The sequence below is a fragment of the Conger conger genome, chromosome 4, assembly GCF_963514075.1.
Source record: "Conger conger chromosome 4, fConCon1.1, whole genome shotgun sequence".
Lineage (NCBI taxonomy): Eukaryota > Metazoa > Chordata > Actinopteri > Anguilliformes > Congridae > Conger > Conger conger.
In genome coordinates this window covers 26,024,066-26,039,390 of record NC_083763.1, presented here as the reverse complement: position 1 = coordinate 26,039,390, position 15,325 = coordinate 26,024,066, and the positions used below count along the sequence as shown (strand labels likewise).

At 46.9% G+C, this 15,325-nt stretch overlaps 1 protein-coding gene across 1 annotated transcript in view; it reads right to left on the bottom strand.

The window, feature by feature from the left end:
* The window catches only part of nrp1a (neuropilin 1a), a 61,533-nt gene that overhangs the window by 30,310 nt on the left and 15,898 nt on the right, over positions 1–15,325 (bottom strand). Inside the window, exons 4-6 of the mRNA XM_061239553.1 lie at positions 11,441–11,622; positions 3,285–3,512; positions 222–377 (exon numbers count right to left, since the gene is read on the bottom strand). Of these exons, the coding sequence (XP_061095537.1) occupies positions 222–377; positions 3,285–3,512; positions 11,441–11,622 (566 nt within the window). The remainder of the gene's footprint in view (positions 1–221; positions 378–3,284; positions 3,513–11,440; positions 11,623–15,325) is intronic.

The following is a 15,325-nucleotide window of genomic DNA, read 5'->3' as shown; positions in this document are numbered from 1 at the left end:
ACCAAGAATCTCAGCGGTGTGATTTATGGCGTCAGCAAGTCCCAAAGCTCCAAACGAGCTATATCCATGCATTATTAAATGCCAGCGCTTGATATTTGTAGGGCGATGGCCCACTTAGCCCTAAACCCCCCCTGTTGTTGTTGCCTCGGCTAAAATCTGACCGAGGAGAGGAGATTGTGACGGGTATTTGTGTATTTTTCTTTCCGGAACCTTCCGCTCACCTTCCGGCACGGTTCTCTGGATGACTGTGAAATTGGCGGAGAAGCCCTCCTTGGCGATGGCGCTATCCGTGTTGATTGTCAGTGCCAGGATGCCGGTGTAGGACAGGATTCGGCCCGGGGTGTTCTGCCCACAGTAGCGGCCGACATACGGACCCACTGCAAAGAAAAAGAGTGAGAGAGAGAGAGAGTGAGAGAGACAGAGAGATCGAGAGGTTCGTTAACATGGAAAGCCTTGTTTAATGAGCATATTTTTTCCCCGGTGATGCATATCAGGTATCCTGGGGTGCTGTGAGAAACATGGAGCGGGTCACCTCACACTGGCGTGTGGGAAAAGCAGGCCGAGGAGCGCCCCCTGACACGGAGCAAGGTCATCGTTTGTCCCTGTGCACGATTTCCAGCAATAAATTCCTTTGGCTTCAAAGCAAACGGCAATCGTCTTCTCAAGACAGCCATGGCCATGACAAAAAAGCCTTCCCAAATACCACTACAAAGGGGAAAAAAAGGCTAAAGGCAAACAAATGGTAAAGGGGGAGTGGAGGGGAGGGAGTTGAGAAGAACAGAGCAATAAATGTAAAATCACGACACGTTCCACTGAGCACGCTGAATGCAGGAGTGCCTATATTTCAGAGGGACCGAGCGTTAGCCTACCCCTACGAGCTGGCGGATGAAAGGGAGACCATGAGACCCACTGCTTATCTTTGATTAGGGAGCCTGTGATCTCTGACGAGTGACAGCCACAGACCCTTCTTACCTCTCCTCATTTAAGAAATGTGATTTACAAGCGGGCAGCCAGATGAAAGCCTTTCTGCCAACCAGGATTTGGGGGTGGGGAATCTGGTGGCTCTGGGTGATCCTCACAGCATGGAAAACATGTACGAAGCGGGAGGGGGGGTGGGGGGGGGAGGGAAAGAAGCCATCTACGAGATTATGACTCAACGGCGCGGCATTAAATTTTAAAGAGCTGTGCTGCTGTGAACTCTCTTTTAGCCTGGACAGGGGCCTGGGGTAGCGGGGGCCGCGCTCCCTTCCAGGCCTGTCTGCACGGGACGGGGGGGAAAAGGGCCCGCGACTCTCCGGGGGAGCCCCACAGCGAACTCCAGCCTCCGGCGCTAATGCAGTATTGATCCGCGTGGCACTGCAGGTAATGCACGGCTTTAATCACGGCCTAGCACGTCTAGCCCCCTCTCCCACCCCCAACACCGCCCCCCCCCCCCCCCCCCCCATATACCCATTCCCCCCACGCTCCAAACCCTGCTGCCTGTCTCACACGTACGATCGCACGGTATTGGTCTTCTGCTTCTTCCGTTCCTTTCAATTTCGAGAAAAAAGAAAACCTTGAAATCTTGAACAAAAGCTCAGCAGTCCCGTGCTATCAGGCTGTGTCCTTGTAGGCCGGCCGGCTTTGAATGAACAAGAAGCCTCACGAGAGGGACTCTCTGCTTAAACACGACGCGAAGAAAGGAATCTGTTCTTTAGGAGCGGCTTGTTAAGTGGGCGAAAAACTTAACTTTGTATTTATTAGCGACGAATGTCGAGAGGGGACGAACATGTCTCCCTCGCTGATCTCTGTGACTTTCCACCCTCTGACAGAAATAAAGGTGATAATTACGTGAGAGCAGATACAGCCCCACAGGACTTCGCAGCCTTTTTAATTAGCGCTTTATCCTCAGGTCTAAATTGGAAAAGGAACAATGTCCCCCGTATTTGAAACAAAAATGCATAAAAGAGTGCATTTATTGACACCTCTCCCGAAGGGTAGACAACTAGGCGCTCAGCATTAAAGCCACAAACAGCATAGCAGCTGCTATAATGATAAAATATAACAGTGGTAATTAATGCAGATGACACAGGCAGTGGTCATATATTTAAAAATGAGGTAATTACAAAATGTGTTGCCCCCTGCCACAGCTTGTTGCCAGATGACCTCACCTGCCCCACAAGGTCACTCTACAACCAAAATGGCGGCAGTGGCTCTCGCTGTAAATCCTAAAACAGGGGTAGATTCTTCACATCGTCCGACCCTTGCAAGGTAGCTACACTGGCATGAAAAAAAAACCCTCAGCGTGGAGTGGTGCTGTAGCTGTAACCCTGGGTCTCAGGATAGGATAAAGGAATAGGTGGGAAACTATGGCTGAGGCCATCTAAACACCCCCCTCATCCCCCCTGAAACACACAGATGCATGCACGCTTCATTAGCCAGTCAGACCGCTGCCAGAGAATGTGGTCTCCAGTAGGTGTGGCTGGTCTGGGGAAGAAAGCAGCCAAAGTGCCCTGCCCCTTTGTATTGAGATACTGCCAGAGCACTCTTCACTCTTGTCCAGACAGGGGGTTTAAGGCCACGTAAGGCCCTGGACTCCAGGCCAGAGACTGATGCAACACCAACACCATTATAAGAAGGAAGCATGTGCAGCCCATCAAAAATAAATGAAAAACGAAAGAACACTCAGTTGTGCACCGTTCTTCCCATTTTCTTATTGTGAAGTCCACAGTCAAGCTACTCCCTGAATACCCTGAGAAGAATGTTATTTAAGTAGTGTGAGTATAAAATATGTTATTTTTATTTCAGGCCAGACTCTTCTGTTGAAGTGATCTGGATGGGGACTGAACATAATTACATCGAAATGTATATCAGACCTATATGATATCTGTGTATTCAAGTGGCTTGATTTATTGATGTGACCATGTTGCTGTTTCCAGTCTTCCACATTTAAAGCACACGAGCCTCGTGTTCTGAATAATAATAACTGAACATAAAAATATGAGAACAGCTAGAATTGCAGCAAATGAAATGACACTTTTGTCCTTGCAATGGCAGAATGGAATTCCAGTCTATTTAACAGCCGCCTATGAATCACAACAGTGTAAATGATTCAATTTATAATTTTGGTAATCATAGTCCCTGCACAACTGCATGAACAAATACTAACTACTATAAATAAAAACCTAATGGTCACAATAAAATGTAAATGTCAATGCAAGAGTGAGACATTCAACTGGAATGTCAACAGAATATGGTCAATAGTGCAAGCAAATAACCCCTTTGACCCTCTGGTGACCGCTCACCTCCAGGGAAGCCATCCCAGATCTCCAGCCTGTCGTAGCGGCAGAAGACTCCATTGGGCGGCGTAGTATCAGGCTCCAGCTCAAAGCTCTCAAACTCCAGGACGATCTCGGACATTTTGGGAGCGAAGATCATGAAGGTGCAGTCCAGGTTGTTGGGGTACTTCTCAGGGAAACCCGGAGACTTTATGACACCGCTGTTGGAGGTGAAGTTTCTCGAACACTCCGGCCCTGGAAAACGACAACATTTCAGTCATTCAGCAACCAAACGAAAAAACTCAAGTCACCCCTGTTAAATACTGTTTCACCACATTTTATGACACCAGACCAAAAGAGTCTGCCATGGAATCAGCTGCCTCTCTCATTCTGCACATTCTAACTTATAGCCCTGAGTCAGGGGTTTGGAGGTTTGGTTCATAGTTCCAACAGCTCCTTACAAGTGATGCCCAAATTTCTCTATAAATTGCTAGAGGGATTGGTGAAGCCTGGAGAAAAAGAGAAATGGCTTATTCCAGGAACTACTCCTAAAATAGCTGAGTACACCACTTCCATGAGGTCTGAAACCCAACCTGTGTCGATTGATTCCAGAACATGTGTGTAACTTGTGTTGGGCCTGGCCAGTTCGCCAAACATCTGGACATCATGGGTCTAAACTGTAACTCATAGCAGCAATCACCAGCTTGGGACGTGTGGAGGCACAAATTTACATCTAACTGGGCGAGTCCTGGTCCTTCTCCAGCTCACCCTTTCATTACGCTTCTGTGCGACCAATGACAGGAGCCTGGAGAAGACGCACATACATATGCAAATGCACACACACACACAAAAACACACACACACACACCTCCTCAAAACCTTTACTCATAGCTATCTGAAGGGTTGCTTTGCTCAGAATAGAGCAAAATGAGCAAGTTTAATGTGAAAAGAAATTCTGTGGAAATGTGAGGTTAAAATGAATATGTTGGGAATCCATCATGTACATCCCACTAGCAAGTTACTTTTCCTGTTCAAAGGTCTGCATAACCCTTTGAAATGTCAACTTGACAATTATGCTTTTTTTTCCCCCTGAGGTAATTCAGAGGAGCCTTAGTGAGAAAGATAGCTTTCATTAATATGTGTTCTGATTAAAGTAATTATAAGTGTATGGCTTCAGGCTGTCTTCTGTGGCCAGGTGACATGGTGGTTAGGGTTATTCTGCCCTTCAATGTCCTTTTCTTTGAGAAAATCCATTTACCTCCGAGAAGAAGGTACCCATCAGAAAGCTTACTGCAACTGTCAATCTAGAGTAAATATGGCCAATCTTTCTCCCCTTGTCATTTTAGTCATCTAGCAGTCCCAAATTTCCCAACCATCAAGGCCACTTCAGCCAAATCTGACACACTCTAATAAAAATGACACCGTCTTTTTCCAAAAAATGGTAAGAGCATGAGTTCATCTCTAAACGAAGCTGACATTTAGCGCTGCACTTAAAGTTGGGGCTTTGAAATGGTGGGGCATTTATTTTACCGTTATTTTGGTCCTTCCAAACACCAAGAGCCTTCGCTTCCCTGCTGTTTTTTCCTCTTCCTCAAAAGAGAATGTCCGTGGGACACTGTCCACCGAGGCTGTTCTTAGCTCAGGTTTCCCTCGGTGGGAGCTGGTGGACTGAAGAAGCTGACACTGGGGATGTAAGGCGCAAGTCTGGGGAAATCTGTCTGTGATCATCAGCTGGGGGCTGCCCAGGAGTGCACTGATCCGCTAAGGGGAGTTGGCAGGGCCATGAATGCCAACAGACCGAAGAATGAGTCACTGTGAGAAAATGCAGACAGCTCCTCAGAGACGTGTGGAGCTCCAGTGTGAGCTTGTTCAGTGAGGATGGGAGGGTGAGGGTATAGCTGCCCCAAAATAAGGGTAGCTACTACAGTAGTGTTAACTCTTGACTCATTAGCCAAACAAAGGACTTGGCACTCAAAGTCCAGGCAACACATGGTGGCGCTGCCTAGTTAGCTATCCCATCTTAACGTATTGGTCAGTAAGGCCATTTATCTCTTATTCTGGCCTCTTCACAGCTGACATGTGCAGACTTGTGCAAGGGTCTCAGAAGCACCACAGGAAATGGAGAGATAAGGAGCCGCATGTTAAACAAACCCTTATCTTCAGTACGACAAGTCATGTGCGTTTCAATTCTGGGTTGTAGATTACCGTTCTCGCTTTTATTTCCTTTACATTTCATTTGGTGCCGCTTCTTTCGTAAAAGGGCGAGATCAAACGGCAGAGCCTGTGATCGTGAGCCATTGTGTTTTAAAGGATGACGGACACCAAGCTGAGAGGAGATGGCAATTGCCCGGTTTTTGTCCCAGGCACTTTAATCAAACCTAAAAATCTCTTTTATCGGGCCTTTCAAAAGACCTGCATCTGAGAGTCTGTGCTTCCATTTTGTTTCCTCACCAAGTGTTTTGTCTTGCATGACCGCGGCCGGTATTTACGCTGAAGTCGGACACAGATGCTGGGGCTGTTTACAGAGACGTCACTGTGAAAGGTTTGGGAAACAATCGCACAGCCCAGTTAACACGGCAATAATAAAAACCCTTTTCTTTCTCCTCTCCCCCCTTTTTTCTTTTGTTGTCATTGCCCTTTTCAGAGAAAGAAGGAGTGAGGACAAACGTGAAGCAGTAAACAAGAAGCTTGTAGTCTGTAAATACAGATGTGCACTTTCCCTAAAAACAATAAAAGCCTATCTTTCTGTTTTCGCCTCCCCTCCGTGCCCTGCCTCTCCTTTGGTGGATGAGTTTAAATAAGTCCTCATTGTGCTCACTGGTGATTTTGTCTCTATAATGGAAAACAGACTTTGAACCCTGGATTCAAACACTTCGATGAATTTATAGAGAAAAAAAGATGAAAATTGAAAAGGGTTGGTATATGTTTATTGTGGCATTAGCATCTGGTTGTCATGGGTTTTATTGCACAGGCACATGCAAGACCCATCTTATCAGTTTAAGCGGTTACTGCTTTCGTAAAATCACAAAACACCTCACAAAGGCTGAACATTTCAGATATGTTTCCAAAGCCCTATTCTTAAAATCGAAGAGATAAGTGTTAAGTCTCAAAACAACAACACTTTTTTCTGTTTCTCAATGGAAAAAAACAGATCTCTCAATGTACTACTGGCTGAATGTTCACCTTCAGCAGCCGCTGCCAAAATAAAACACCTTTCATAAGAGCTTTGTGGAATGATGGCCTTTCTGGTTATCTGGGTACCAAAGGTTTAAAAGCCTGGGGTGTTATTTTAAGGCCAGCATGCCAGCTGCTCATGTTTGTTTTCTATAGCTCTGTTGGTTGATAATTAGACATGACCCTGTTGGCCACACTCATTGAGTTAATGGCTGCCGGTGGATCAGCTACGTGGATTTTGGACACACAATCAAACATTAACCTCATGGCCCAGTTACAGGCCCTCTCCCTCAGGTAGGTACTGAAGTTACTTTAAACATGCTGACCTTCCTGGCCTTCCACCTCTCCCCTCACCCACCCAGACTATCAGTGCACACGCCCTGCACACGCTCGCTTCGCGCTGAGATGACACTGAAAATATATGGGGGTCTGTGACTCTAAAGAGAGAGTTCGAGTCTTGGGTTTCCAGAGGGTACGGTGAAGACCCGCCCATGCCAGATGTGACCTGTACCATCCTTCTCCGTGTGCCGCACATGAAAGCAACATGACCCGGGTTAGGGCCACCGCGCTATTGACACAGGTGCTGTTGTAAACTTGCAGCGGTGCAGATAGAGGTGACATGATAAATGGCGTTGGCGGGTGAAGGAGTTGCAGGAGCTCCATGCCGACTGAGCCCCTGGAGTTCGGAGGGAGCGGCTCCAGACTCAACCCACTTCAATGGAGCCCTGGCCTGGTTTGATGTGGGTTTGCCAACTGCAGGGCCTCCAACTAGAGTCCATGTGTTTTCAGTTTCGGAGAAACACGCAGGGGTAGAACGAATCAAGATGACAAGACAAATATAGATCCCGTTTTTAAAGGGACATCCCATTTGGGGTTCCACGGTTATAGGATGCAGCAAACATGCATTACATGCCGAATGTTCTGGTTGTCGGGGGAGGGGAGGTAGGGCAGTTGCCAGGCTAGGTCTGGATTGTGCGGTCTCTGCCCTCTTGCAGCAGGTGGGACCACCACAGGACAGTCCTGATTGGCTGTAGCGCAGGCCCCAACCGCCGCCCGCGTTGCTTAGCGATTGCGTTCATGGGCACAGCCCATGTCATGAGGCCCTCAGCTGAGCTCATATATTCCACTAGTGCTGGTGCTCATGCTCCGGGGTCAGTGAAGCAAGGCCGGCAATTTGCTGCCCATAAAATAAATTGCAGAGCTAATTAAGATGCCTGGACTGCAAAACAGCAAAGTCATTTGAAAAGCAATGGAGGAACGCAAAAACCTAACAAGTTTTTCTCCCAATTAGACATTCCTCTTGCCCCCCGCTGACCCCCTCCCAACACTGCCCCTCGCAGCACCAGGCCTGGTCTCTGGATTAAACGCAGAATGCAAGCATGTTTCTGTGTGTGAATGTGAGCATGCGCAAAAGTACTGTATGTGCATGTATGTTTGTGTGTGAACCGATGTGAGAGGGAGCATGTCTGTACATGTATGCGTGTTTGGAACAGCATGTGTTTGTGTGCATGTGTGTGAATATGTGCGGGAATGTTTTTGTATGCGAGTGTATTTGCGTGTCTGTGTGAGTATATGTATATACATGTTTATAAGTGTACTGTATATGTATATGTATTTGCATACATGCATTAGACACATATGCTCCTTTCAGGAAAGTAGGTTAACACCACATGCTGCTAAAGATGTACACTCAGTGAGCAATTCATTTGGTATTTATTAGACTTATTTTTTTGACTGGTTTTCTGCTGCTGTAGCCTATCCACTTAGAGTTATGATGCGTTGTGTGTTCAGAGATCCCCTTCTGCATACCACTGTTGTAATGTGTGGTTATTTGGGTTACTGTCACCTTCCTGTCAGCTTTAACCAGTCTGACCCTCCTCCTCTGACCTCTGTCATTAACGTGTTTTTGCCCGCAGAACTGCTGTTCACTGGATGTTTTTTGTTTTGTGCACCATTCTCTGCTAATTCTAGGGACTGCTGTGCGTGAAAATCCCAGGAGATCCGAGCAGTTTCTGAGATACTCAAACCATCTTGTCTGGCACCAACAATCATTTCACAGTCGAAATCACTGAGATCAAATGTTTTCCCCATTCTCATGGTTCTCATGAACATTAACTGAAATTAATGTTTGCATGATTTTATGAATTGCACTGCTGCCACAAGATTGGCTGATTGGATAATCAGCCAATCTTGTGGCAGCAGTAAATTAATAAGTGGGTGAATTAGGTGTTCCTAATAAAACGCTCAGTGAGTGTCGCTAGGCTTACAACCATAATACTATTCAAAAAAAGAGAGGTGATTTAACACCCATCTGGGGTAGTGACATTTTATCATCAGTCTCACCTGGTGATAGTGTACTGCACTGTGCACTGATTGGCAATCCCTGAGGACTGTAAGTGGCGCTCATTACTTAAATGATATCTTGGGAGATTCTATGAGAAATAAACACAAAGATATAGTTTGGCTGGACATGCAGTACTGAGAATGTATGATTCTGCTATCTAAGGGGCAAGGACTAAACAGTTTCCCCGGTGTTCCTTTTTGAAATAACAATTATTTTAGAAAATATGACACAATTTTACATCTCCTACACATACACACATACCTTTTACGTACCTTTACATGAATTTATAGTTAATTTCTATATGCGTATATAAACAATGCTTGTACCTTAGTACACATCTTACATCAGCGCACCACGCGGTAGCTGAATACGCAGATGTTATTTATCTAATGCGCTTGTGTTGATGAGCCTCCCTAACGATGTCATTGTCTCTTTCCCTGTGTGTTTTTAATTGATCTCAGTGCCATCTCTTCAGCGGCGCCCGCCTCTCCCGTAGTCAAAACACAACATGATTTGAAAGCAAAACATTTGTCTCCACTCGCAGAGGGACAGGGGGACCCTCCCATGACAATTCCGAGAAGGGGCGAGGCTGGAGCAAACCACTCGCCATGAATTTGCAGACACGCCGGTCGACTGTATCACAGGACACGAAACACACTGCAGTCTAGTCACAGAAGTGGCACTACTGTCGTTTTCTACTCTCCAATCTCCACATCTTTAGTTGTACGTTTGAGCAGGTCACACCAAACGTTCAAGGAAGCACAATGCCTCATCATGATAGGGATGAACAGTGTCACAGTGTTTGACCCCTGTGTTAAGGGGGATGGGGAGGGGAGAGGCTGGGGAGGGAGCAGGGAATGGGAGTGCTGGAGGTCATTGTCACGTTGCCCTCACTTTACACTCTGCATGAATCTATCCACACTACTGTTGCCCCCCTACCGAACCCCCACCCACCATTCTGTTGCTCGCCTGGCTAGATTAAAATGAGTTCCTTTGGAAAGAATAAACCTTTCGGGTCATGTTCGGATGTCTAGAGACACGCGGCAGACTAATTAATGGAATGAAGGCTGCTTAACATGTCTGGGCCAATGAAGATGTGATTTCCTCCTCTCTCTAAAGGGGAGGAGTTTGGACAAGAAGGAAGAAGAAAGAAAAAAAACAGGAAGTCCTTTCTTATTGCTCCTGTTATGTTTAGATAAGAGAAAGAAATGTTGCAGAAAACAATAATGTTCTGGACTCCAATTGACCATGGTCCCACCACTTAAGGAAGGAACTTGAGAATTCCTCCTTTATCATCAGGTCCAGCTGTGCTTCCACCCGTGGAATCTTAGCACTGGATGCAAATAGTCACCCTCCTCACTCAAAACAGGAAGCAAGCCAGAGCATTTCCTGTCTTTAAACCCTTACATGGATATGTATTCTCTCCTCAGTCCTGCAATGAGGACAAGAGGTGTTCCTTCCCCTTCCTCTACAAAAAGTCAGCACATGTGGTTTTGATGCTCTAGGTTAAGATGTAGTCTTACTTTAGGGGCTGTGGGGCCATTGCTAACACTGTACAAATTACCAAGAGTCAACTCAAATCACAGATTTGTTTCATCAACTTAAGTCTGAAAACTTGGAACAGCACAAACTAAGAAATCCTTAAGAAATCCTTCTGAATTAATTACCCATTCATATAGTGTTAGCACTGGCTGTGGGGTCATTGCTAACAATGTACAAATTACCAAGAGTCAATTCAGATTTGTTTAATCAACTTAGGTCTGAAAATTCGAACAGCGCAAAATAAGAAATCCTTCTGAATGAATTACCCTTTCATTTACAATTATAATGCAATTAAAGCCAATGTCCAATGTACTTTTGCTGCTTCAAATATGCATACTATTTGGCAACAATTATGCCCAAGATCTCTTGTTCTACAGTACCAATTTTCTGTAAGGGGAATTGATTTAATGTGCCTTAGCATTACTGAAACTTAGCCTTGCCATTAGTATCCAAATGTTACAATGATGTATTTATTTATTTATTATTTGAATAAATGCTGTCCAGCATGAAATGTCAATTATATGCAATTTCCCACAGCTTATTTGATGGTAAATATCTGTGGTTCTCCTCCGAAACACCTAGTGTTACATTCTGTTCACGCCACGGCTACAGCTAAGCTTGCATAGAGTGGAGCTGGAGGAGGACCTTTCATATGTGACTTTGACATGCCATCCCTGTGTGCCCGATCACCCAGTGGGGGTTGTTAGGGAGTAATGAAACACAGACCTCTAACCGGCTGAACCCTCCAAAACCGTTGGTGACACAATCCGCCAACTGCGTATTTGCCCTTGGGAGCTTCCCACCACAGTTGGCACTAGCATGTTCTGGATGCCATCCGAGACGATGGTGTACATCCTTGCACCACTACATAGTGCCTTAATCGAATGAGCCTCCCATCAGCCTGGTCATAATGATTTGTGAATCACTCTCATTTATCAAATACCTGTGTACCACTTGGCCAATGGCAATACCGGATTAAAAGGATGAGTTTTATGCCATAGCCACCCTTGTAGCACAATGTGTAGGTGTTTCTAAAATGGAGTAGCAATGGGCTTAGGAATGGAATAGGCTTAGTGCTCACATCCTCAGTCAGGTTAGGGCTACTACGTCAAGCGAAGCTCACCTGTTTTGAAGATCTCATAGCGAATAGAGAAGCCGGCGCCGTGCGTCTCGTAGTCGGACACAAACTTGATGTAGAGCTGGTTGCCGGAGGAAACGACAGGGGAGGGGGCGATCTTCCCGCAGTACTTCCCCACCAGCTGGCCGTTCTCGTCCATGCCGTCTCTGACCTCCACGTAGTCATACCTGCGGACAGCAGACAATGGCGGCCATGTTTAAACCAAACCTCTTATCGTGTGGAACAGCACTAAGGTGATATCTGAGAACGCAGTCCGTAGATAACTTGCACCTGCATGTGGCCTACTACAGCTCTGCATAGTTCCATGTAAGCCTACAAGTGTGCAGCTAGTGAACATCTGACCCACCTTGTGTGGTTCTGGATAATTCCACAGTGAAGTGCAGTGATTGTCTGTGCTGTATGCCTGTCACACTGCACGTCCTCGGCTACTCCCCATTAAATACAGAGCACCGGCCTTAAAGATTCCCAAGGTTAAGACTATCAATATTTAATCTGTAGGTAAAGTGCAGTGAGCCATTATTATTGCCTTGCCGTTCTGGATAGTCTCATCTAAGTACACAAGCGAGCAGGAAATGTGTACCTGAAATAGATGGTATAGCTCCATAATAGACTAGTCACATTTCCATACGAAAACGGGCAGCTAAGATATACTCTTACTAGCTCCATAAAGTCACATCTCAGAAAAGTATACCCTCGGCAGGCAGATAAGCACTATCTGTTCCACATGGCATTTCTCCGGGTAGCTGTACTTGGCAACGCAAACACACCTGATTACAGCCCCTCCCAAGACACGGCATCAACACACACACTGCTGCTTCTCTTGGGATTACAAAGTCCTTTGTTCATGTTTTAATCCCAGCAAGCCTGCATCACTAATAGGCATCCGGCCTCTCCTGTGCTTTAGTGGCCCAGCTCATGTCATAGGTAGTGACAAACACAGGAAAGTGACTGGTTCTATAGTGTGCTCAGTATCTAATGTGACAGATCACATTTATTCCCTCTTGGTGGGGGGTGGGGGTGTACGTGAGGCAGGTGTTAATGAAATCAGCTGCCTGCTTTCACAGGCCCTCCTCACACACACACACACACACATTCACACATTGTAGTCACTGCGGAGCTCCCTGAAATAGAATAACACACTCCTGCTTATTGGCATGTGAGCTTTCTAATTGAGACAAGCCTGCATTCAGGGCAGGGTCAGGGAGGCGGGGGGGGGGGTCTCAGGTGAGTAATATAAGTGGGAACGGGGAGAGAGCAAACAGTAGCGCCAGAGGAGAAAGCTCCTTTATGCTTTGTTTTATTCTGATTGACAGGACAAGTGGCACTGAGCTAAGCCCGCACAGGTTTGGGTTACCATGGCATTTAATCAACCGTAACGCACATTTTCCAACCGGGTTGCAGGAGAGGCAGTTATTTATCGTGCTACCGCGCAGTCCTTAGTGTTGCCTGCCTACTAGCGAGTACTCCATCCTTTTTCATTACCCAGAGAGAAGGAAAATAAAAATAGCACCATACCGAGTGTAAATAAATGTAAAAAAAAAACATTTGGTGTAGCAGCCAGCATAGTAGATCTAATATATGTATTACCCAAATGAGTGATGAAACAATTACTGTTACCCATGAGGTAAGCTGTGTTTTTAAAGCAGATCTTAACTCAAGACTCATTTGGGAACTGGGGAGTAGAGTGGGATAAAACCCATCCCTTGCCGGCTCCCCCACCCCAAAAAAAGGAATTCCGTCATCCTGCTTCACATTCGAAGGGAGATTTACAAAACAAAATTTTAACGAAGGCAGGACAGTCTGTGCAGTGGTTATCAAACACATCAGGCTTAGGGCAATAAAGTGTGTGAATGTCAGTGTGTGAGTGTGTGTGAATGAGTGTGCGCAGGGTTAGTACGAGGGTTGAATAAAGGGGGGAATCTGAGAAGCGCTGGTGCATGCTGGGCTCTCTGTCCTCGCTGGCAAAATGAGGTCCCCAGAGGAGCTATATAATGCAGGAATGACTTCACCCAGCTCTGCAGCCACTTTCATTGGGAGTGATATCACCTCATCACTCACGCCCCACTGTCACCCCGGTTTCCTCAGCATTGTCTGTCGGAGGCTGATGGACTCCCGCGGCCGGAGAGCACCAGTCTGAGGGGGGGAGTAGGGAGGAGAATAGAGGTATTGGGGGGGAGAGGTGAGGACCTATCACTTGTCTGTACACAGAGCTTTCCACTTCAAAGAGACCGGCGGGGAGCCATGACTACCGATGCAGCGTTGGAGCGGGGTGGTACCGGGCTTGTGAGAGCCGGGTCGGTAATGAGCTTATGGTGTTTGCTCCGGCTGTATGCAGGGACTCGCCCGGCCCTTTCTTTCAGAAGCAGCTGTGGAAACAGCGGCAGCTTCCACAGAGCCGCACCCTTCGCACCTTCGCGTCAAGCCCCAGTATGCACATGTGGGCCACGGGTGCTTGTGAGGCCGTGTCCCCCTTTGTGCTGCTGTTGAACAAGTTTCACGACACGAAAGCGGGCATGGTCCCCGGAGCTCCATGTTTAGACCAGGCTCTTCTTAACATCTTTCTCTCTCTGTCTGAACAATGCTTACTGAGGTGAACATATACTGTATCTTCATACATTATAGATGACTTCGGAAATCCGGATGCAAATGTTATTTGTTGAGCCGTCTTTGTCTCTCTCTCTTCCTCTCCCTGGGCATTTTGATGGTTTCCTGAACCCGGTTGTGTAATTGTGTACTGGAAAACCACAGAAACACCTTTGCTTTTGTCAGTATCCCATATGAGCAGATGTGAGCGATAAGCGTATATGTGTGTGTGACAGGGTTGGCCAGGGTCATGTACTTCACACTTCACGGTTTAATCTGGTTTGCATGCTCCACACCAGGACGGAGAAAGTGTATCCATGGAGATAGCTGGTGTGTGTGGGGGGGTGTTCCGAACAGCTGCTACTCTATCTCCAGCAGCATCAATCTTCAGCCGAGGCGCTACATCCCTCAGCTCGTAACTCACCTCCACAGCCGGCACCTGGATATTCCGCGGCCGGGAATGGTCCACACAGACACGCACTAGGAAAGGGAGGTCAGGCCAGGCCGGATTTCCATCTGCCACCTCCCGCATCGGGAGGCGACACAGCAACAGGTGCACTGTGGAGGCCGTGCGATCGCAGGCCCGCTCGTTAACACCCCTAACCAAGCTCAGAAACTCCATTTATAGCATCGTATTCACACCTGGTATGATGGACCTTTTAAAAGCACGAAGATGAAATGCAGGAATACGGAAGCGCTTTTTCAAGCTTCTGAGGAAAACGGTTCTCTGAACATCCTTTCAACATTTTCTGAAATGGCATCTCACCTGTCCCTGCCCCTATTACATTTTCCATTTCAATAGGCCTAACGGCCATGTTCTGAGGCGGTACCAGGTACTGCTGTCGTCTGGAAGCCGTTATGGGGTCGTTTGTGGCTTGTTCGCCTACCACATTCTCCCTCGGAATGACTCCAGGGTTGCCAACCCTGAGTCACTGAATAAATTCATTACTAATCCATAGCTGTAGCCACCTGTGGTTTAATCTAGCCTGGAGTGTTTAACAAATTTGGAACACTTAACAGATGCGCTGCGAGATCTGTTTCTCTTCTGTCGCTGGGGGAAACCTTGGAGACTGGCGGCGAGGCAGAGCGATCTCGGCAACGGCGGCCCACTTTCCACCAGCGCAACGATTCACAGACCAGATGCTGTCTCTCTCTCTCCCTCCTCCCTCCCTCCCCTCAGCCCTGTGCTAATTTTCCGCCACCCGTCCTCTCTGGTTAATTTTAGATCCAACGGCATGGATGGTCCATTTTTCTGCACAGTGGACCTGGAGATATGGCAGTCCGGCT